A 25204-nucleotide genomic window follows, 5' to 3' on the forward strand; every position below is an offset into this window, starting at 1 on the left:
ATCAGCAGGTCACGAGTCAATCGGCCTGCTCATTCTGGTGTTCAGCATTTTTGTGCAATTTTAATTACATAAAAAATGGCAAAGTACAATATTCTCAGAGGACCTTCTCATCCACCTGGATAAACATTTCTAATTCCACGTTGGACTTCATTGAAGAAGAGGAGCCTCAGATTAGGTCCCACAAACCGTTAAGGCTGCCTTTTAGCCAAAACCTTCTGTTTTATTTAAGCAAACTACTTACTTTTAGTAAGAAGCATTACTATATAATTAACATTTGAATTCACTATCAAAAAAGAGGATTACAAGAAATAACAAACTTTGGAGCAGGATCACTCTTGTTATTCCTGATAAAATTCTGTAAACAACAATTTAATTGAGAATACCTGCTGCTTCGCAATATCTTAAGTGTAATTTTGTACTACTAGAACTACAAAACCAACGTTTTCCTTTCTGCCTCTTTTGTAAAGTTTCCTCAAAAGAGGTTCTAGCAAGTCAAGAGCTCTGCAATTATATGTAAATATTAATCTTACATTTTAAACACCTAATACTACTATACTCAGTTTCAGAAAGCTTCCTTAGAGCAAGTTTTGTTACTAGTACTAGTACAGCGTATCAGCACTTCTTTTATGACTTGCTTCTTCAGTGATAGTTACAGAGAACTTCATTTTGGGATATCCATATTCTGAAGCACAATAGCCACTCTGCTTGGAATGTACACCTAGTAAAAACATGACAAGAACAAGAATAGCTGAAAAAAACATAAATCACGGGACACAATTTCTAAACAACAGTATGTGAAAAAACACATGCGAAATATTTTAACTATTAAAAATTTGTCATTTGTGTAATGTTGCGGGACATATTAATCACTTTTAAAGAGTGATTATTGACTGCTTCATCCCCAGCACTTGAATTACACAAGATAATCTAAAGTTTAAAAGGCAGCTTCATTGCAATCTCTCCTCTATTCTCTTTTTTTTTTTTTTTAAATCTTACCTTGATATATTTGGAAGTGGTTACCAGTAGAGGGCCTCATATGACTTACAATGACCAGCTTCAAAGCCTGAGATCACGTAGGTCAATAGACCATACCATGATAAACGACAAAGTTTTGCAGCAGCATTTGAACACTCTTCTGCTCTGAATTAAAGTTGCCCCAAGGTCTATGATGTCATTTCATACAGGTAAATAGCAGCAATATGACACAGCAGTGTATTTGTCTTCCCCTTAGCATCTATGGAGTTCCAGTGTCTGAGCAATAAAACTCACTCTCAAAACTAGACAGATTCAAAATTAACCATTCAATTATTACATTTTGCTGTACCTTTTTTTTCCTGGTTACCATGAAAAAACCCAAACATATATATATATAAAATCAAAAGACTTCTCATAGATCACAAAAAAACTTGTGGCAATGTATTTCACATGCCATTCTTTCCACGCAGAGTAGAGTCACAATCTGAAAACAAGACCAGTATGTACTACCTACCAATTACCTTGATATATAGTACTCCATCAATTGTCAAGCGTATGACCGTGTTTGCTGAACAAGTCAATAAAAATGCAATTATAAAACGTAACACAAGATAGAAGATTATTTGCTTCCTTCTGACCACATCCTCTTTTGGACTATCCTCCATCCCTGTGGAATGTCTAATACTCTGCAATTTCAACTACATTATCTGCAAACTAGTGCCTGATGCCATGAAAGGTTTTCATAGTTTTCAAAACGGAATAAAGCAATAAAGCAAAAAGCTTTAGGAAAAGGAGAAAAATGAAAAGAACAGCTGATCTTCATTGAACTAGACGGAGCTATGTCCAATGCTTCTTGAAAGGCAGTGAACATAATGATTTCCCCTAAGGTTTTGGTGATAAATAGCTTCTACAAATCTGTGCAGTAGAGGAAATACTTAATGAAGTCAACTAACTCAGAATGTATAGATAAAGGAGAGATTTTAAAACAGTGTATTGAGAAATTCAGCACTCTGGGTTTGTATGATGAAGTGATAAGGAAGAAAGAACACATAGAAATAATCTTTCTAAGAAAGATTGTGTAAAACGTTACTTCAGTTAAGGGAACAAAGATTACCATTAATACAGTACACAGCAATTCTCAATTATATCCTGGTCAATAATATGTCAGATTCTAGGAGGAGTAAATTAGCGCAGTTCCTTTAGAGCCAATTAACATCAGCTGAGAATCTGAGAGCAGTGTAGAAGCATCCCACTCCTACCACTTCACTGCCAATCAGAATTTTAAAACTGGTTTTAAGCACAGTTTCAGAACTGGTGCAAATGACTGCATTTAGCCTGACAAGAGGCGTGTTTTCTGTTTGCCATGAAGAGATGCAACTGCCAGCTTATTACTTTAGTCAGTTTTTTTTTCCTTACCTGGGCAAATTAAACATGTGTTTTAGTGTTTTTTGTCTTGGTGGGCTTCTTGCTAAATCACAGAAGAGCCAAACACTGCATTATCTCCTACTCTTATCAACTTATTTCATTGGTCAGTGTAACTGCCTCTAAGGCTTAAATAAAACTGAAAGAAGCAACAAAACAATTAGGGTATGAAGAATGAATACATATTAATTATTGATTAATATATTAATAATTAAATATGAATATTAATTATTTATTTCCACTGCTGTACTTTTTTTTAAAGGAAAAATCCTACAAAAGTATTAGATAATTCTTGTTAAAAATGCATTGGGATTATTCCTCCCCCTTCTTCCCCCCTCCAACAGTACTTCCAGAAATACTACAGAGTATATGCTCTGCCTTTATTATTTGTCTAAATAGACAGAACACAGAACATTTGTGTGAGGAAGGGGGGAGGAAAAATGCGACCAGTAAGGTTGGAAAGATTGCTTTTGACTCCTGAGGTAAAGGGAAATCTGGAAGATTATCTGCCCAGAAGCCCAAGCAGGGTTTTCAGCCTTCTCAGCCCAGATTTCTCATCTCTGCTCCTTCTTCTTCTGACACCCCAAATCCCAGAGCTTCCTCATCCTTTCTACTCCAGTGTTATTCCTTTTCCTTCAGCACCTCTCACCTGAACTACTGCTCTTGTAGTAATATATCCCCATTAATTTAAGTTTATTTTCTGTACCTTTTTTCCTGAGTGGACTGAGGTGTACTGAGTAGACTGTGCTCCAACCATATGCTAAAAAAAGTCAGGAATCTATTACTGACAGGATAACTTGAAATTCAAGCATCTTGTATGTTTGAGTCCATACATTTTAAAATAAATAAAAATATGGATAATCCTTAGCTAAATGATAATTAACTGGTAACATCAGGTATATTTTAATTGATGTTGCTATCTGCTTTAGATTAAGAATTCTGCTTGCTTATACTACTTTAATCCATTGTTCTAATTTATATTACATTTCTGTAATATGTAATTCATAATTCAAAATTTTGTAATATGTAATTCGTATTACATATTTCATAACACATACATACAGTACTTAATATTATAGAAATTATTATTACAGAAATAAATGTGCAATAGCATACAATAAAAAGCTAACAGCTTCAGACACTGGAACAGCCATGCTCAGTTCTGTCTTCCTTAAATACTGAAAGAAATGGCAACAACAGTTCCTTTTTGCATTTCCTAGGTTAAGTACCATGGATTTTTTTTTCTTGCTCTCCTGTTTTTGCCTTTAAATTATGTAAGTACAAATTATAATAAAGAATCTTAAAGATAATTCTGACACACTGAAATGCACTAATGAAAACATCTGTTCAGACATGTTATGATATGTGTCTGTGACAAACTTCATTCCATTCCAATCAGTATCCAGCATAACCCTGGTCCCTTTTCAGTCAGGCTGCTACTCAGCAAGTTGGTTTCAAAGCTTTACTGATGCATGGTATTCCTCTCCAGAATTTTTCTTCATTATTTTTTTTATGGGGTTTCTGTTGGCTAAACCCTCAAATTTGTCGAGTTACATTTGGATTGGACCTCTAACATTCAATTTATCAATGACTCACCCTAATTCAGTACCATCTACAAATCTGCTGAGGGTACACTCTGTCTCATCATTCCAGTCACTGTTGAAGACTCCAAACAGTATCAGCCCAGGCAGCAATTCCTAGGGCACTCTGCTTGATACCACTCAACAACTGGACACTGAGCTTTTGACTACTAAAACTGCAGCAGCCCAGACCGCTTTTAACCCACCTGACAATCTTATCCAGCCTGTATTTCCTCAGCTCCTAGGTAGTAAGAATGCTGGAGGAGACCAAGTTGAAAGTTGTACTTCATTGGTTGTGGTAACCTCATGCACGCAGGTAGAGTCATTTCATCACAGAAAGCAATCAGGCTGATCATGTGTGTTTTTCCTTTGCTAAAATCTGGGTTGGCTTTCTGATTGACCCATCTCATATACCCCACTTGTTTGGATACGGATTCCAAGAAGAGGTGGGCTGTGACCTCTCAAGGGACTGAGGGGAGAGGCTGACTGGCCTACAGTTCCCTCAGCCTGCCTTTTCGCTTTTACTACAGCTGTTGTTCAGTTGTCAGAAATTTCCCCTGACCACTGTGATTTTCACTAATAATAGTCAGCAGCCTTGCAATCACATCACTGACATCTTTCCCAAACTTCTGGGTTTATCCCACCTTTAAGATGTCCCTAACCTACTGCTCTGCTACTTTCTTTTCAATAGTGTCCTGGCACACAAAAGGGTCTGGGAGCAGGCTTTATGCTTGGAATCTGAGCTAAAAAAGGCACTGAATATTCCTGTACTCTCCATAGTGCCCATCACAGGTTTGTCTCTTCCCTTTGTCAAGGGACTTGAATTTTTTCTTAAGCTGCTTTTGCTATTAGTATACCAGTGGAATCCCCGTCTTGCTGCTCTTCATTACCTCGAGCTAGTTTTTATATATATACTACATGGCCTCAGATATATATCTACCTATAGATAGGTAAGTACAGTAAAAGTATATAGAGGTGACCTGATTAAAACCATCATAGGAAACCTCGGTATTCACCAGTAAAAAACGTTACCAGAGATATGTAGTTTCTGATGTTTTTCTATACCCTAAGGAGAGGGTCTCAGAAGTTTATTCTCATCTTCCCTTTTCCTTTCAGATACCATCACTGAATTATATAGTTCCAATTAACAGCTTCAGTTCTATTGACTTCTGCTCTTCTAACCTGCTTCTTTCTGATCACAAGGTTAATCCCATTCATGTCTCCTTCACTATTTCATGAGGCTCACTTGATGAATGTGGACAGAACTGAAAACCCAAAACACAGAATACTAAAGAAAATACATTCATAGCTAACAGTCTTGACTACCAGTCAATCAAGTAATCTTCTGAACCTCCCTTCTGTTTCAAGATTTCTGTGTTCACCTTAAAGGCCCTTCCCAATGCTTTCCTCCCCAACAGCCTCATCCATGTTGGAAAGGGCCTCAGGAGGCCCAAACTCCCTGCTGAAAGCAAGATCAGTTATGAGGTCAGACCAGGTTACTCAGGGCTTTAGATATCTCAATTAATTGGCCCTCTGCTTTCTACATCAGCTGCTCACTTATTACCTTGTGTCCTCTAAGGTGTCACACAAACTCTACTATTTTAGGAAACTGTGAAGACATCTAAAACCACACAGAGGAAGACTCATGAGGCCTTTTCTGATGGGGGAGTGGAATATGGGGAAGGGAGACCATCAGATCTGTTTGGGACAGAGATAGGTTGATTCAGCTGTGAATACAAGTTTTTGACAAAGTTAACGTTCAAACATTTAGTCATCAAACTATCATTGAAAGTCTCTTTATTCTCAGTGGAGTATTCATCAGGATTGAAGTGGTTGTGGTTGTCAACCATCAGATTGTGGTTGACTTCACAGGCATATGTGCCAACAGAGTGGATGATGGAGGATAGGAATATTGCCTATAAGTCAAATACATCACCTCTGACCTTTCTATACTGCAAGTCCATTTAAACTCTGAGGCAGTTACACTGTCTGAAACTAGGCAAATCCCACACGGATCAAAGCTTCTGGCACCAAAATATTACAGCCACTCTAATAGAGACAAAACCTCCACTTACTACAATTAACCTATTTTCCACCAGCATACATGGTGTTCTATCAAGTTCACAGTCCATTCATGTAGGCTATGTCACAAACAGGGAAGAACAACTGGTACTACTACTAATTGCCAGGAACACATATGATGCTTTTCAGCCATATGTATGCTTACCTTTTTGTACTTTTTTGCTTTAACTATCCAGATATTTTCAAGAAACGAGAGATTAGAAAAGCTAAAAAGAATACAGGAATACCAAATACATGAAGCACTTGTGAACAGCAGCAGTTATAAGCAGGTAGCTCACCTTAGATATTTTGGGAGAGGACTACAATACACAGCAATCTCCAAATGTATCTAAAACCCCACAAGCAAGAAGTTCTGCAAATGACAACTGCCACTTTCAGATCTGTCAGACTAGATTCAGTACCAGGTGCAAGCAAAACTGAAATTGGCTGGAACTGCAATGAACTACTCTTCATCCCACTTTCAGGGTGGAAAACACCAAGCCCTAAAAACCATTTCAAGGTCATTTTGCAACAGATGGGAGAATTACTGGAACTCAGAGCTAGATCAGGCACTGCAGAAAAATATTTGATAGTGCATATTGCAGCTGGTAGATGCAGAAGGCAATGTCGTACGAGTCTGTGCCAACATTTTCTCAAACTTTTAATTAAAATGAGGGTTTTAGACAATCTCATGTCTCTGTATCACTACTAATTGTCAGACACTGACACTATTCTGAGAATATAATTAACCATCAATGAATAAGATACATGATAGCTTTTGCTTTCTGAGTATAATTTGTTATACAAAACCTCAGACGTTTCATATTTCATTTTGCTAGATATTGCATATGACAAAGAAGGTATGCTTAAAATAATGTGAAGTTCTGCCTTCCAATTTGTTTTTCAATTTACAGCTCTTCAGCATGAATATGCAGAAAATAATTTCTCAGACTGTCTTGCTTCATTTGTGCAAAAGTTGTCCATATACTGCACAGGCTGTATCTCAAAATGTCTCCTCTGTTATCTTCTGCACTCTTGCTTCAGGTTAAGAAAGAGTACTTTAAAAAGATAACAAAAAAAACCCCCTGGCAAACAAACAAGTAGACTAAAAAATAAAAAAGGATGAAAGAAAATTCCTAGTAGAATAACTTTGGAATCATTACACTTGATTGTGGTTTTTGTTTGTTTTAAGAAGTCAAACAATCAATCAATATGAGCAAGCAAGTTTATATGTCTTAATCATCGAGGGGTAAAAATAATAAAAGGTCTTACTTGTATTAAAATCTTATTGATTCCTCTAGTTAAAACAATTAATTTTCTATTAACGTTCTTTCTGTATATCTGTGCATGTCAGGGGAGAAAACAGTTAAAAACTATATCAGTCCCTTAAAATTCAATACATAAATTCTTATCATGAAAGTTATTCAAATGAGTATTTTCAAAGCTAAGGTCACTAAAAGCTTTTAGATCATTTTGGTCTATGTGAATATTTTAATTTGTCAATAGACCCAAGGAAGCAGGAAGTTGCACTTTAACATTGAATAGTATATATTAAGGTCAAGGTTAAAAACCCAGCCCAGCAATAGGGATATTCTTAAAATAAACTATATAATTTCAGCTTCATTTAATGTGAAAAGATTATATCAGTGGAGGCCAAAAATAGAGAATTGGGGGGCAATAGAGTACTGGGGGCAGGGGGAAAGGAATATTTTGACATCTATTTATTTTTTAACTAATTGGAAAGAACTACAGAAAGAGTAAATCTATAAAAGCTGAAATAAGTTAAACCATTATATTTCTCAATAAACTGCATACTACTTTGCAAATGGCACAACATAGTCTGCAATATTCCATTTAGAATGCTTATTACTCAGTTCTGCTGGTGCACGAAGTATCAAAGTATAAACTTTTGGTGTGGTACAAAAATATTAAAGTTGCTAAGACACACATTGGTATCTAGCTACATTTTACAGTAAAATTCAGTCAAGTCAAATGCCTTAGAAAACAATGACAAAAACCATTTTGAATTATGAGTTATTAAAAATGGTTCTTCTTCTTCCCCCTACCCCAAATCTAAGTTTCAGATCCAACTACAACCACCAAGTAATCAACAAATGTCTTTGTACATAAAGGGGCACTAAGATCTGACAGGAGTTGAAATGTGTATGTAGCACTTAATTTACATCTTGCAAAGAGATGATAAGACATAAGCAAAATTAAAAATTTATAGAAGCATTGAAGAAGCACACAACTATTATAAAACCTACCTCAGAGAAGACTATTAGGAGAATACCACAGCAGAGAGATAAACAGAAATAAAACTGTGGTAAAAGTAGTCTATTTTTAAAATGACAAAGTGGTTAACAGCTTGTTATTAGAAAGTTTGATTACGTGGAAAGTTACACACATTTCATATATTTGTTAACAATCCAGAACAGAGCAAGCAGTGAAATGGAAAAATTAGATTATTATAATTTAAATCAGTCATATTACAAAGGACAGTTTTTGTGCAATTTTCTATGGAGTTTTCAAGGTTCGTCTGATGATTTTGAAATCTGGCCCTCTGCAGTATTACTAAACAAACCTGAATCATCATCAGAATTTTACAGTGAAATGCCTAGCAGTGCTTACAAAGCTTCCTCTCCACCAAGGGTTCTTTGCTCCAGGAATTTCATATCTCCCTTTTTCTCATTTTGCCATGTCACTTTGAATATGTCTTTTACTAGGTGATGTTTCTAGAATGAATCGTGTCACATCTAATCTTCTATTTTTCTAACACATTTGTGTGCTATTTAAGCTTGACTCGAGCAGCATAGTTATTGCATGTGATTTCACTTTGTCATAGCCCTCTGGGCATGTTCTGCTGACAACGTTTGCTTACACACCTTTAGGGAGGTACATCTGTCATTAAAAAAAAATATTTCTTTGAAGTTTATGGTGGAGGAGGAACTAAAATTTTTGAAACAAGAAATCTGAGTCTCATGCATTATCTAAAGAGAATAAGATAATTGTTGAACAGCAGGACAAGAACCTCAGAGTTTATTGGGGTGGCATCATACTTTTTTTTTTTTTTAAAGAAATTTGAGGGGAAGACTTCTACTTGGATTTTAGAAACTCCAACTAAGATTAAAGCAACTCCCAAGGATAACTGAATACCCAAGAACTGGGATGTAAAATGCTACTTAAAATAAAACATCACTGTTCCATTATAAAATAGCAGCTGGAGGCATTTACTGTAACTTTTTTCTTTCTTACTTGGAGTTCTATCTTGCTGAATTTAGTCAGGTTTTCCAGACTTTTTCCCCAATTACTTTTACTTGGTGTTCTTTTACTAGCATTTTACCTCTATGTGGTGCTTGTGGCATCTTCTGGGGTGTTGGCTGAAGGTGGTCTGTGAATTGGATTGCTGAAGGACATAAAAGAAAGTTAACATGACCCCATGCTGCTGGGTTTGGCTCTGACCCCGAAGTGCCACTGCCATGCCACAGTTTATGCTGCAAAAGTGCATTTGCTGCTTTGCTTGTCACATGCCTTATCTTCCACATGCTCCTAGCAAATTGCATCTTCACATTTTGTATCATTTTTTTCTGTCTTGAATGACTCGCACTCACCATCTAAGAGTATAAAGGTGAAATATACATTCCAAATTACAGTTAATCAGCTTGCAAGAGTTAAGTTAGTGGTAGATAATTAGGATGTTCTCCAATTACCAAAGCAAGGTATTTGAATTGGACACACGAAGCAAGAATTCTGGAAGCATTCATTTGCTACATAAACTTCAGGAATGAAACTTTAGAGCTGTAGTTTCTTTTTGTGCAAACAAGCATAGATACTTACCCACGCTGTGAGGGCATTGTCACATACAGATACTTTTAAAAAAAAATATGTTCCCGAGATCCTTTACACCAAGCACAATGAAAGCACAAGAATTCTTTCATGTAATGAAACTATTTAAAAAAATGCAAACGAGAGAAATACCAATACCCTGAATATAACGAAATACAGTGAATCTGAGTGAGAGAGAGAAATATTAAAAGTGACAATAATTCTCAGGAGTTTAGATGTCATGAGAGATGTTTAGATATGACACTAGAAATTGATGTCTGTTCTGTCATGGAAGAGGAAAGGCACACACAAATCAGTGCAGATACCCCATTTTTGTAGCCTGTTAAGATTACAAGTGTAACTTATTTACCCGTGTTTACGTGTATAAATATACCTATGCATAGATACACACCCCTTCACCCATGTATATGTTTTAGATAGGAAAACCTAGCCAGCAATATAAGTATTCTTAGAACTTTTTCAGTGAGCTCTGCTTTAATTCATGGACTTTTTGACTCTTATTCTGTTGTGCTTGTGAACATATACACACATATACATACATAAATACACATATAAAGAATGGGAAATATGTGTATATATGTATAAATATATAAAGAATGGGAAAAATGACATTTTTTAATCGTTAGTTGTGGTAGGTGATTATAATGTCAAGCGCAATTAAGAAAGGTAGAGTTTCTATTAGTCACCATCTCAGCTAACAGAAATTCTACACAAGGATATGCCTCCCGCTTCATCTGAAGCGATTTGTGGAAAAGTCTTTATCCATTATTCATTTAACTTTAGGACTGGAAATTCTTCAAATTCTTGATGTGAACAGAAAAGGTCTGTTCCATTTTGGAAAGTTTTTCTGTGAACTGAGGAGGAGAAAGCCAGTTGGCTAACACATGATTTGCTCTAACTCGTGTTTGTGGAGTTAAGCAAATGGTTTTCAGAAAGCAATGCAAGTTTCAGTTTCTACAGAACTTTACATCATAGAGCAAGCATGAACATGGAGTTTCTCAGACATGAAAATAAAGCAAATTATGATATTAATAATTACAATTCAAAAGTACATTAGAAGGTTTTCATGCAAGTTGACAAGGAACGTTGTGTGCCAGACACTGCAAGGGTGCATGCAAATTTAAATATAATGCCAAAAGAGAAAAAACAGTTAACATTATAGGTCATAATCAAATCATAACATTGTCATCTCTACTGTATTCATACAAAGGCTAATTTCAGAAAATAAATTTATAAAAACCCACCACCCTCCAAAATTCTCCTAGAATAGACACCATATTTGTCCAAAGAATTGTAAAAGTTATTCAGATGAAATCAGAACTTACCATAAGTGAATTAGGTCGATAATTATGAGGATATTCTTCAGAGAAGTACTCTGTACTGTGGTCCAGCCTTTGATGCCCTCCATATTCTGCAGCATCAGAATCCAGAAGGATTTTATACTTAAAAACAACTATTAAGGAACTATGCCAATTACTGTTAAATGGGAAATAAATTGAATCAAAAAAACCTAGAACCGCGGCAACATAATTCATGTCAATATACTCAACATAAAGCAAAAAATAATAATAAAGAAAAATTCAAGAAAACTTAAGAGTGGAATAATAAACAGAATGTATAGAAGCTGTATGACATTTTGTCTTGAAAATTTCATCTTAGCATAGTGACTCCTAGTAAAGAAAGTACCTTCAAGTCTCTTCTGGAATCTTCTATCAATGTTAAGTTTATAGTATTACAGGATATATATGTTGTAGTATTACAGGATATATATGATAGAAGATATGCTGTGCATATGCACAGCACTTTATCTGATGAACTAGGTTAAAAATGTACCACTAAATAAAATGAGTGGATTTGAATTGCATTTAAGTAGTTACCTAATTTTGACCATCAAAATCAATCGGTGTTTAGCAATATTTTACAGTCTGTCAGAATCTGATCAAGCCTTAATGAGAAAGGCATACAGTTTTACAGAAGAAAGCCCCACAACTCCTTTGAGAGTTTTTCAGAAAATAATTCGAATTATTACAAGCACAGAGGAACAAAGGAAAGATTATATTTAACAGAAGAGCTTTTAAGACACAAACATTCTGACTGCTGTTGTTAAAACAGGGTGAGTTATTTAACAAAGTGTAACAATCAGTTGGAATACCAGTATAGATACTTAAATGATTCAAAAAAGGAAATGACAAAATGTAAGGAAATAAATTGGGAAATAAAGAGCTAACACATATTCAAAAGTCAATTTCTTCTTATTTGGGACGACAACAACAAATGGAATGTTTTAATTTTATAATTATTTCAATACCTTCGAATTTTTTGTTTGAACATAATTAAGACATCCTTTTGCCCCCTGAAGTTACAACAGAAACCCTCAATCTCAACTCCCCACCGCCCAAAACATATAGAGAGGGAAATAACAGTGCTCTACAATGCGCAATCTGCTTCCTTAATTTTAAGCCATGAAACATCTTATTATGCTAGAGTTTGTATCTTATAGGATTAGGGTAGACTGAAGCAACATTCTTTCAAGTCAGTGGTTCTTAAATTGCTCTTGTGCTTCTGTGTTTGCTCAACTTCTTGAAAACAAGCCTGCTCAAAAATCTAAGGATTTTGATATTAACAGAACTGTTTTTATTTAAGTCTTTTTACACTGTTCTCTTTCTACCAGATGAATTTAGGAAGTTTCCCATCTGCCAGTTTTACTGATTTAAATCTCTAACCACAAAAAAGACTGAAGCACGACATAACACAAAAAGTCGCTTAAACTAAAAGTAACTACAAATTTACTCTGAGATATGCCAGTTTAGAAGATTGCACAGGTTTTGATGACAGAAGGCAAAGAAGAAGAAAAATAGATGCACAGGAGAAAAAAAAAAGTAAAGCTGTCAATCAGCCACCAAATTGCTAATGTTAAATAATCCCTTCCCCACAAGTATTTGCAGCAAAATGAGAAAGGCCCAGAACCGCCAAGTTAGTTTCTGATTTCTAGAAGGCAGGTGCCCAAAGGGAGACATAGTAGATCACCACATTTGCTGGCAAAATATTCGTGTTTGTTACTTAAAAAAAAAAAAAGTTAGGAAAATGATACTTTGTCAGCTTTAGTCCTCAATGCCTTATATGTGCACCATGTACACACCTCCCTCACCCTTTATTTTATAAACACATTCAAATTGCCATTCACTTGTTAGCATGTACAACATCCAAAAGTAGAAACTAGAACTTCTAGTTACTCTATCCAGCGCCATTTCAAACCCAGCAACAGCTGTTATTATTCCACTGTATATTTTATTGACACGGCAGGGAAACGTCTCCCTCAAGCATTTCATTCTTTGCTTCTGTGATCTACGCTATACATCACATTTAATAATTTATCAATGTTGCTGAAAGCCCTGAAATCTGTAATGATTCCTTTAAAACTATTTACAGCAAATGCAATTGTTATGGCTATGCTAATTTTAAAACAATTTATCCCATTTCCTTAACCCAGGCTGTAAAAGTATTTCTAGCAGCACTCTCTAGCACTACACAGTTAATATTCGCTGCCTCTCCACACCCCACAACATAGCACATTTGGGATAAAAACTGTTAACGAGATCCTGAATAATGGGCTCAAAAAGAATTTTCAGATCTTCACAAATTAGATGTTTCTCAGGGAAAAATAACTAGTTTGGTAAACATGTCCATTTGCCTTCCAACTTAAACCTCACAGAAAAGACACTTTTCGCATTTCGGAATTTTATGAGCACCTGGGTTTTTGAAGACTACTTTCATGAAAACATTAAACAATTGTGCATTTTAATTAAGCACAAAATAGAAATATTTTGTTTTGCAATAGGGTCTTTTTTGTTTCAGCGACAGAATGCTGGAAATATTAACCTGTACTCTGACTGAAAAAAAGCCCGATTTCTGTTCCGTTTGATGCTCTGACTACATTTCCTAACCATTACAGTGGAGGAGAGTAGCAAAAGCAATGAACTCTTGTATAGACAGAGCTGGAAATGGAAAAGCTGTCATTATCTACCACGTTAATTACTGAATTACTATGCTTTTATGATGTTTTGAAATACATATTTTAACCCAATTTTTTTTATTTAATCTTATGTATGTTTAATGACACATAAAACACCACTAAGTAAATACAAATCACAAAATAAGATAATTTGTATTTTGCTTCTACACCTTTACTATTGACAAAAGAATCCAAGTGCTATTTGTGGGGATGATGGTCCAGCATAATTAAAAGCTTTGCAGAAGAGCAGGTAAGAATTTCTGCTGACCAGCTGTAAAACAATGGAAGGTTTACTAAGTATTTACAAAGAAAATACTCTTTTCTATATGGTCTGGTTTGACTCATAAACATCTATCACAAATCAAATACATTCAAATAATCAAGTACATTGGCCCCTCTGTATTATATATGACAGCCCTATTACACAGATTACCTGCATGACAGGTTACTCAAGTTAGAAAGTCTGGACGTAACTAAGCAAGACCGCACACTTATGAAGGGTAACCAAACATATACAAAAAGACTGTAGGTGATCCTGATGGTTTCATCTTCATCCTTTCATAATCTGTTTTAAAACACCAGGATTAGGAACTGTTACAGTTTTGATTTTATTGTACAGTGTCTAAGCATCCATGCTTCTGGTTCTCTGGTGCTTTCCAGGCATGCCCCTACAGCATAGGTGTGTATGTAAATATTTATTTTCTTTTTAACTCATATGTAAATCAGCTCTCATTTTCTTGCTGCAGTTCTCCGTACACAAAAGAATACCTAACAAAGATTTAATTTTTATCCCTTGCTACCATTTTTTTGCTAAAAGCAACAGGATATGGTTCTGGCAATACAAACGGCAATAAGATAAAAGTACAGATCCAAAAAGAATGAAAGATTGTGCTGAAACACTTAAATTCTGTCTGTATATAGAAACTTTCAGACAGTGAATTTAGGCTAGAAAGAAGTGTATGAAAAACAGAAAACATGGGAACACTTTGAAAAGTTTTTGATCCTTTAAGGAGTCTTGGGATCAGCCGGTTGTCCTCAACCAGTTATGGTGGCAATGACAATAACACTGGCATGATCCCACGCCTAATCTACCTGCAAGTTTAAACCACATGACGAAATTAAATTTACTCATTCTCATTCCATCTACATGGATTAAGAGATTTACTCACAAAAGTAACAGCTAAGGTACACCTGGATGCTTTGTTTAGGGTGTCCAGAGAAAGCTTTGTGTGTTTTTTGTTTGTATAAACCAAACAACTTTCCCACAAGGCCTTTTCCAGTGTTTCCAAAGGGAAAGGCTTTACAGAAGTAGCTACAGTACATACACTGTCATAGCTGCACACAGCATACAAAAGACTCTTCTTAAGGAGCCTCTATCTCATTAGATAGTCTCATATATTTACTTATTGTTCCAAGCATATTAGGAAAAGCTGTACAAAAAGCAAGAAATATTTAACTACGGAATTTAGCACACCATGTAAGAATGCAGAAAACAGCCATTTTGTTGACTGTGACTTACCTCTTTTATGCTTAGACAAACACACTGAACTGGGAGCAGCGAGTCAGAGTCATGGAACTGATGCTTACCTTTAGTGGTACAGCTGCTAGACAGAAAGAAAGCACATATGGAACTCCCCTCTACTCCATGCATTTACTGGATTCTCATGTCCAATGTTTGGGAGGTTTTTTGGTTGGTTTGGTGTGTTTTTTCTGTTTTGTTTTGGTTGGTTGGTTTGTTTGTTTTGTTTGTGTTTTGGTTGGTTTTGGGGTTTTTTGGTTTTTTTTTGGTTTGGGGTTTTTTGTTTTTGGTTTTTGGTTTTTTTTTGTTACATTTACTCATCTTTAAGAACCTTTCTGATAGAAATAACACAAAGTTGTGGAAAGCTGCTATTTAGGAAAGGCACTGCTAACAAGCTGTAAGTTAATGAGAGAAGAGAGCTGACCCAGGCAAGAAAGGTGACCTTCACTTATCACAGGAGTTTACCCACGGAAGGGCAGGGCACGGTATCATAACCAAGTCTGAAGGAGAAAAGACAAGGATCGCAAGTCATAGAATGGGATCACAGGGATGGGAATGATGACTCAGGCTGGAAGGGACCTCTGGAAGTCAGCTACAGGGTCAGACCAGATTGTTCAGGGCTTTATCCAGTAAGCTCTTGAAAACATCCAAAGATGGAGCCTTCACAACCTCTCTGGGTAATCTGTTCCAACACTTGCTTGACATCAGCGCTACAGACAAGCTCTAGACTGAGGAAAATTCATGCCTTAGGAAAGGCATGATCTCTGCTATTAGACCTGTAGCCAGGAAGGCAGTACCAACGTTGCAATAATCCCCATACCCATTGGATACTCCAATTCAAATTTTAGATTGGATTTACTGGTACCATGATCTACGTTTTCCCAACAGCAAAAGATACCTGGTAGGGAATGCTATTCATTGCCTGTTTTTCAAAAGTACGTAGAAAAGCTGCTGAAAAGAGTGCCCAGATGGAGAAGTCATCAGGATGACAATGAAGATAACACAAGTTTCATGTACAAAGGCATTAGCTGGTCTAAGAAATCAAAGGCAACAGTAATGAGCCAGGACCAAAGGAATATATTCACCCTACAGAAAGCAAGAACCAATATGCTGTCCTGGCAGCAATTCTCGTTACCCAAATACTATCTGTAAAATAAAAGAAGAGATTCTGGCAACAAGTGAAGACAAGAAACAAACCAAGAAAAAGGAAAGCGAGGCACATCAGGAGCTGTAAAACTGACAATTGTTATTCTCAAGATGGACCGAAAGAAAGGGAAACAATACCAAAGACCAGCAATTTCTCAAAGAAATCGATTTTGTAAACAAAACAAGCTATGGGCAAAAGCATAATTTATGAATTATTAATATGCACACAGAACAAGAAATATAGCCACAGATCAATATGGCTAATTAATGAACTTTTCATTCACCTCATATCCTAGAAAAAAGCCTAAAGAAAGTGGAAACTAGATTTTCAAGCTAGGCATAAAAGAATACAAAGACAATAATACAGAAGCTAAAAGGACAAAATATATGCTATAAAGACACATTAAGGAAAACAAGAACTCAGTCAGTAAACGCACCATAAAGACAGAGAAGATGAAGGAAAGTACAGCTGCAAGGAGGACTGTAAAGAGTCTGAAGTGGTTACGCCCTTTTATTTTTAATAAACCTTGAATTCCACTGAAAAAAATAGCATAAATAAACTTGAGATGAAGGGTATCTCTATTCCTCCTCTTCGCACTCCAAATTTTGGAAAAGACTAAAGGGTCAACCTACTATTTAGAAAAAGCATATTAGAGAGTATTTGGATGAATTTTCTAATTAAATTAAACACCTCGGCCTGATGAAATTCAGCTCAGGATATTTAGAATACAGTTGAAGCCATTTAGCACTCAACTCATAGCACAGTACTGGGGGAGGAGGTACTGTACCTTTTTGCTTCAACCAAATATGGATGACTTTTGCTTAAACCAAATGTAAATTTAGAGATACGTAAATCCATATCGGTTAGTAATCATGAGCATAAAATGCTGATTTACGTTTGTGCCAAGACAACAAGCCTCATTAAAAAAAGGCAGCGGGGGGGGTGGATATAAACAGTTTAGCTTAACTTTAGCAAGACTTCCAACACTGCAGAAAAATTGTTTGACAGAAATCAGCGTGGGATCTTACAGAAGGGAAAAGAATTATGGCTGAAATCTTTAAGTCCCTTTCCTGTTCTTTCTCCCTCCTTTCAGCCATGTTCTTTCTGGATATAAGAAATAAGGTTTCCATCTTGAATTTTTACTGCAGACAGGCCTTGGAATTATCCACACAAACGACTAGTAGTATTAAAAAAAAAAACAAAAAAACAAAAACAAAAACCAAAACAAACCACCCCAAACCATAAATGGAAACTTATGAATGCTTTCCCTATTAACATTCAAAATTCTATCTACAATCAGAGAACTAGAGACAGCTGACCTAGATGTTGATTATTTGCCTATATCAAAACTGAAACAAATTAGGCAGAAATAATTTGTTAGCTCAAGCTGTTTCTCATGAAAAGGCTTCTGAAAGAGCATAATTTATGAAGTAAAATTCCAGCATAAGCATAGAAATGTTTTCCTTTTTCCTTCACATAATAAAACAGAAATTAGGCAATGGCATATGCCACTCTAATAGCTACAAAGACTTATAGTGCTGGAAACCTGCATTTTTTCCTACACAGACCGAAGATGCATTCCCAAATTAGCGTGCTATATTTCTTATTCACACCTATTAACCTTAACGTATCAACTGCCTTGATAGAATTTGGCATTTGGCTGATCCTAAATTAAGTCTTTTGTCTCCACGTGCTGGATACCCCCTGAATTCCAACAGGCAGGGACAGCTACATAGCTGCACTTCAAAGCAGCCTGCGAAGCAGCCTCTTCGCCGTCAGCAATCGCATGCCAGTGACTCATTCAAGTGACCTTATTTGCTCATTAGAAGCTCTAGGTGCAGGTTGCAAATGTCAGAGCGCCTGAATTAATTTCTTTTTTTAAAAACTATATTTTTGCAGCAGTTTGATGACAATGTTTGTGACACCTCAGGTCTCATCTAGTTATTTGCTTGTGAACAACTCTGACTTCAAATGTATTTATTCACCCTAAATTCATGCTGACAATAAGTATACGGCTGCGGTATTCATTCAGTCTAGCATTACAATGCTTTGCTATGTTATGCCATATAAAAATGGCAATGTTTTTTAACAAAGTAACTGTTTCTTCCGATGACATTTTTTTACTGCTTGCACTTTAGCAATATATGACAACATGAAATGTCAAGATACAAATAGGGGTAAGTCAGTATCAATTCATACTGCTCAACAACATCTACAGACTTCCATGCTCACATATAAAATTAAGGTCTCAGTCCTTGAATGTCTCACACTAGGGTACATCATCTTAGGAGAACAAGATGTAGAATGCGTCAAGGAAAGTAAGTCAAGAGAGAAGACTGCAGTATAAAAGGGAAGGAAAAACTGACTCCAAGCCAGCTGTGAATTTTCATATACCTTTTGACTGGCTGACTGCTCAGAAAAAGACTTTCCAAACCAAGTGGGACCAGAAGGACTCTAATGTCTACTGACTACCACTCCTCTTATAAAAGTACAATAAGGTTTGCTACTCCAACAGCCTACAAATAAAGAACACCTGCAAGGAGAATGATTTTTCAATTACAACAGAACAGAGGAACACCTACAAAAATGTCGGCCAGAGAGACAGGAAGCTCTTTATCTAAATTTTAACACACCTGGTAACATATCTGCGAAACTATGTTTGGCAACAGCTTAGTGATACATATTACTACAATACACGGATAGGTCAAAGCCATCCACCTAATAAAGGAAAATTTAACAACAAGATTACATGCACTGATTTGACTAATTCATTAAGCAAACTTAAACCTCGTGAAAGGATCATCACATTTCCCACAATTCCCAATAACATTCAGATAAACTTTTTATTAACAAGACTTTTTAACTGCCTCAGGAGCATCAAAGTAAAAATCTACTAATTTCTAAAAAAACAAAACAAAAAAAAAAAAAACAGCCAACAAAAAAAACCCTAAACAGAATGTTGTCTAATTCTTGTTTTCAGTACTTTTGCTTCATGGTAAAGTTCCAAAGGGATCATTAAAAAACTTCTTTCAAAGTGGAGAGGTTATTTTGAAGATTTAACGTCACATGTCACTATATTTCCTGCCTACAGGACACACTTTTTAAAAATCTCAGGTTAAAAGGTTCCATTGCAAAACTATACATAAAATTCATAGCCCTAATTGCAGGACAAGGGTTAGAAAGAAAGCTAGTCAACACTAAAACACCCCAACATATTTAAAGAAAATAGATACTAAAACTCAGCCTGCTGGATGTTGGCAGGGAAGAAGAAAGAATGCTGAAAGCAAGAAGAATAGGACGATAATAGTGGTTGTTAACTTTGGGGTATGTTTCATTTAAAAACTGACATTATGAACAGTTCTGCATTGTTTTTATACTATAAATGTTTGACTACTCTAGAAGACTGCAAACTTCAGTAAGAAAGCTTCATGATTTTTTTTTTGTTGTCTATAAGCTGATGCAAAGTACTGTTTACATCAGCTATTCTTGATTAATAGTTTAGAAATCTCAGCCAAGAAAGCCTTAGCATGTTTAAAAGAAAGAAAACACATAACTTTTATCTCTTCTGGTTAAGTGGAATATAAAGTGGACTTCCTACGGACTTGTGCGGTTGATAAGTACTTGATACCCTTAACTTTCAGTTCTAAAAATAAAGCCAAATCCTTCTTGAAGTACCAAAACAAGCCTCACTCTCCTTCATGCTCTGGAAATCACGCTATGCTTTTCTTTTGCACTGTCTCACTTTTACCAGTCTTAGAAAGATTACAGAAATACTGTAAGTTAGCTCCTGTTCTCTGCTAACAGCTTCCATAGTTACCAACACCACAGAAAATAAGTAGATCCAAATCTGAACAGCACTGTCTCCCACGTGTAAACTTTTGCCTTTTGATCTTGCAACCAGAGGAGATATGAACAGAATACATAACCTTTAGGGCGTGCCACTGCAAACAGAATTGTAAGTATTTCACATGGGCTTCTCATTTGTGAGAAGTGAGGCAATTTTAGTTACTCTCCTTTGCCACGTGCTACAATACCTCAAATTTGCTGTCAGTTACAACTATGCATACAGTTAGCTATCACTACTCAGCTAAGTAGGGGATGCTTAAGGAACTGCTGTAACATGATTCTGCTTTAGAGCTTGTTTTCAGAAAAGTATTTCAGTGACTATCTGCATCTTGTCAGTCCTAATGCCAAAGTATTAGTTATGTCTAGTTTAGTTGACATGAGGTTTCCTGAAAATAAGCGATTATGATGAGGAGCATGTAAGCGCATCACATACCAGCTTATTAAAATTTCAGCGGTTCTTTAATACATTCGATGGTAGTTTCACAACTCCAGGGCTTTCCTTGGGTTAGAAGCAAACTTTTACACAAAGGAATGGGATAATGGAGGGCTTCTGTCTTCATTATCATTGAATAGATACCAATAACGCAATTGGTAGATACAGTATTGCTTAGCTTTCTCCTACACAGAACAGAAATGAAAAGTTTAGCTATGTCCAAGGTGTTTATGGACAACTTGTTGTCCAAGGACTTTGCTAGAAAGAGGCACTAAACAGAAGTGAGATGTAGGTATCAGGGTACGTTGTCTTGTTTGACACATACAGTCAAAAGCACTTCCTTTAGAAAAAAACTTCGAACTGTTCATCCCATGTGATGGCCTTGGATGAGAACACAGTGACATTTCTCATACAGACAATAAATACGCTTCCCAGAGAGAAAGAGATCTTAATTAACATAAGTGAGACTTTTATTTCAAAGGCCAAAGATAAAAGCAAAAAAAAATGAAGATGCTTATGATCCAAATCAAAAGGTTTTGACCTAAGTTTAACCTGCATTTTCCTTTTCACTCCTTTGTTATTTTCTCCTCTTTATGCACAACAGTTTAAGAAGAAACATTATGATTTTTATTTCAACAATCAACAGAAGTCACTACCACTTCCTAAATCTTGTTTCAAGAAAGTCTGATGAAGCTACATTCAACCGCTTTTAAGCTAAATCTAAAAATTTAGGGCAGCCAAATTATTTGTTCAAACATGCCTAATTCTAGCAGAGTGTCTTTATGAGATACCTTTTTCAACTGACAGGAGGTTTTTTCTTCTCCTGGCACAGGAATTACCACTATGTTCACCTTGAGGGACAAACCATGCAAAACACTGAAGCTTTTTAAACCTGAAGATAGTTTCAGGCCAGCTTTGTGAACCAGAACGTGCACAATCTCTTTCACTATATCTGCCCGAATACGTATATTGTACAGAATTATTTGCATCTTCAGAATTCAAGATACTGGAAGGAAGAGAAGGTTCTTACCTTCAGACTTAAAAATCCAAAGTTAAATCAGGCCAGTTGCCAGTTGGCAACAGTTCCCTTCCAGAGGATTTTCTGGAATTTCCCCTGGTTCATGCATTGAAGTGCCACAGAATAAAATGAATAGGGGAAGAATCACAGAATTGTAGGGATTGGAAGGGACCTCTGGAGATCATCTATTCCAACCCCCCTGCCAGAGCACCAGGTTACACAGGATGGCGTCCAGGTGGGTTTTGAAGGTCTCCAGAGTGGGAGACTCCACACCCTCTCTGAGCAGCCTGTTCCAGTGCTCTGCCACCCTCAAAGTAAAGATGTTTTTCCTCATGGTCAGATGGAATTTCCTGTGTTGCAGCTTGTGCCTGTTGCCCCTTGTACTGTTAATAGGCACCACTGAAAAGAGTCTGGCCTCATTCCTCTTGGCACCCACCCTTCAGATATTTATAAGCATTGATGAGCTCCCCTCTCAGTCTTCTCCAGGCTAAACAGACCAGGTCTCTCAGCCTTTCCTCATAAGGGAGGTGCTCCAGGCCCCTGATCATCTTTGTAGCCCTCCGTTGGACTCTTTCCAGCGGATCCCCGTCTTTCTTGAGCTGGGGAGCCCAGAACTGGACACAGTACTCCAGATGCTGCCTCGCCAGGGACGAGCAGAGGGGGAGGATGACCTCCCTCAACCTGCTAGTCACACTCTTCTTGATGCACCCCAGGATACCATCGGCCTTCTTGGCCACCAGGGTACATTGTTGGCTCATGGTCAACTTCTTGTCCACCAGGACTGCCAGGTCCCTCTCTGCAGAGCAGCTTTCCAACAGGTCAACCCCTAACCTGTACCGGTGCATGGGGCTATTCCTCCCCAGGTGCAGGACCCTACACTTGCCTTTGTTGAACTTCATTAGATTGCTCTCCACCCAGCTCTCTAGCCTCTCCAGGTCTCACTGAATGGCAGAACAGCCTTTGGTTGTTGAAAAGGTGATTTTGGGGAGCATTCTGTATTTGAGATTTCCAAGTGAGAACACTAAATTAAGAGCACTACTTCCTCTCAGAGTTGCAAACAGCACAATACCATAAAATGGGACAGACACTTCTTTAACCATATGAACAAGGCCCTCAGAAGTGAAGGTGCACTGTGTTTCACAGAGAAGTAAGAGCAGCGGCAGCATTTAGAGCCGTCTGCTCCTGCCAGAGGCAGCAGAGCACGTCAAACACTGAGGACAGAGAACCACAAAATGCACTGTTTGCTTGGGGCAGGAGGGGTTAGTCAGGCAAAGCACCTTAATAAAAGCAAATACATTGTTCGTAACTGCCAGTTCTATTAGCAATAAAAACTTTAGCTTAGTGAATGAAAAGCTAATATGGATCTTTATGCTTTAACAATTTCAATTTAACTATATATGATGTAAATAAATTTATACCGTACACACTTGGAAAAAGGATGTGTACAGGCACTAACATATTAAAAATATGATATAAACTGCAAATATGAAATATCATCTGTATGCCTTGAACACACTTGAGCTCTCGCTAAGTTTCAGTATGATTTTCACTGAACCAAAATAAACAAAGGATGTAAAAAACCCCTCATCATCTGTTAAGTGAATAGCAAAAAACTTCCAATGAGTTTCTGCTTATATTAAAAAAAATATATATATAAAAAAAAAATCAATTAGCAATGACTGTGTTTTCTTGGCCAAGATGCAGTAGAAAGCTACTTCAATGACCTGAGTGAATTAGCATCAGACCAGCCTACTGAAACCCAACTGGGCCTTGATTTGCAAAGTGAACCAAGTGAAAAGCAGATTTGGCAATTTGTTGCAGAAGAGCTACTGTAGAGCAGCCTCAGCTGAAACAGGAACAACGCCTTCAGGATTCTATATAAACCATAAATGCCTAATTTATAAGGAGAAAGAAGATACTGGTGCTGTAAAATACATCCATGAAATATTTTTGAAATTGCTGATTTTTTTGAAATGTGCTAATAAAAACCAAAAGGCTATTTATATTACGTATTTTGTCAACAGACTGGTCATAAAAATATTTCTATAAACATAAAGAAAATCCAAATAGTTTCAGAGCACAGCTTAGTCTCATCTTAGCTTGAAATGCCAAGGAGCAGAATTTTTGTAACAACATGTGCAGGGCACACCCAGAAAAACAACGCTTAGTTTTTTAATTCATTTAGCACAAACCAGAAAACAAAATTAGGAAAACAGCCTCACATATAACTGCAATTAAATAAAAGACTGATGAAGACATGTTATGGAAAAGAGAAAAATAAGTGATACAGAAACTTATTAAGAGTGAGATTTTCTGGAAATATTTCTTAAGCATTTCTGATAATTGAGCCTCGAGCATCCTTGAAACAGAAAGGCAGAAATTGAACAACAAAATGTGGTTTGGATTTAGTTGTATCTGTACAAGTACCAGAGCAAAAAAGTCATGCTAATTTTGTAACATGTTGTAGTCCTTAACATAGAAATTGCACTTTTTCCATATGTAGAAGTCAAAGCATTTCATACAAGAGAGATGAAGTGCAGTAGCATCAACTTAAATGGGCGGATACCTGAAGCCTATGACAGACAAGTATTGGTATATCTCAACACCAGATTAAGATTTTACCACTCCAATTTACTACTCCATTCTATCTTTTCCAGGAGTTCCAGTAGCAGCACAGAGGTAGCAGAAGAAAGCACTGAAGAAGGTGGGTTTGACCTGATGTTTCTAAACCAGAATCCTGCTAAGGCCTGAGACCCTGCAGGTCAGGTCAGCGGTGCTCGGGACTTAGAGTAATAAGGTCCCACACTGAACTAAAGCAAGTGAAATATGGCAGTGATTTAGTGAAGATGGTAATAAATAAAGAGTAGGCCAAAAGTTTGGAACTGCAGTGCTTTATAATGGCACAGCAAGATTCACTAGACTCTGGCTGTCAAAGCACTTGAAACAAACTGAATTTGGGCAAACTAAATTCCCCCAGTAAGTTAGCATTAATTTTTTTAATCTCCCTCAATGCTGAGAATTTGGACATAAACGCAAAACCAGTCAATTACTCAAGAGTAATCATTCACGGCTTCTCAGCTGAGCCAAGAGCACATTCTTAGTCCACCCAATTATAAAACAGAAATTGTACAACATTCCTGATGCAGGTTTAAGCTAATGCATTTTCCTGTGTGCCTGCGTGCACAGCCTCATCTTACTGTGGTCACTTCTGTAGTTTATTTAACAAGGAGGAGTTGCTTGCTCTTTCATGCCTCAACATAACTCCAAAAAACAAGGCATCACAAGGAAACGAACATGTAATCTTTAAATCACTCTTTCTGCTTTAGTGTTCCACAAAATGGTCTC

General features: G+C 36.6%; 1 protein-coding gene across 1 annotated transcript in view; it reads right to left on the reverse strand.

Moving 5' to 3' along the window:
• Positions 1-661: 661 nt before the first annotated feature.
• The window catches only part of GBE1 (glucan (1,4-alpha-), branching enzyme 1), a 135098-nt gene continuing 110555 nt past the window's right edge, over positions 662-25204 (reverse strand). The window contains exons 16-18 of the mRNA XM_009880899.1: positions 11210-11326; positions 9382-9444; positions 662-718 (exon numbers count right to left, since the gene is read on the reverse strand). Coding sequence (XP_009879201.1) covers positions 662-718; positions 9382-9444; positions 11210-11326 — 237 coding nt within the window. The remainder of the gene's footprint in view (positions 719-9381; positions 9445-11209; positions 11327-25204) is intronic.

The sequence above is a fragment of the Charadrius vociferus genome, unplaced genomic scaffold (assembly GCF_000708025.1).
Source record: "Charadrius vociferus isolate BGI_N301 unplaced genomic scaffold, ASM70802v2 scaffold150, whole genome shotgun sequence".
Taxonomy (NCBI): domain Eukaryota; kingdom Metazoa; phylum Chordata; class Aves; order Charadriiformes; family Charadriidae; genus Charadrius; species Charadrius vociferus.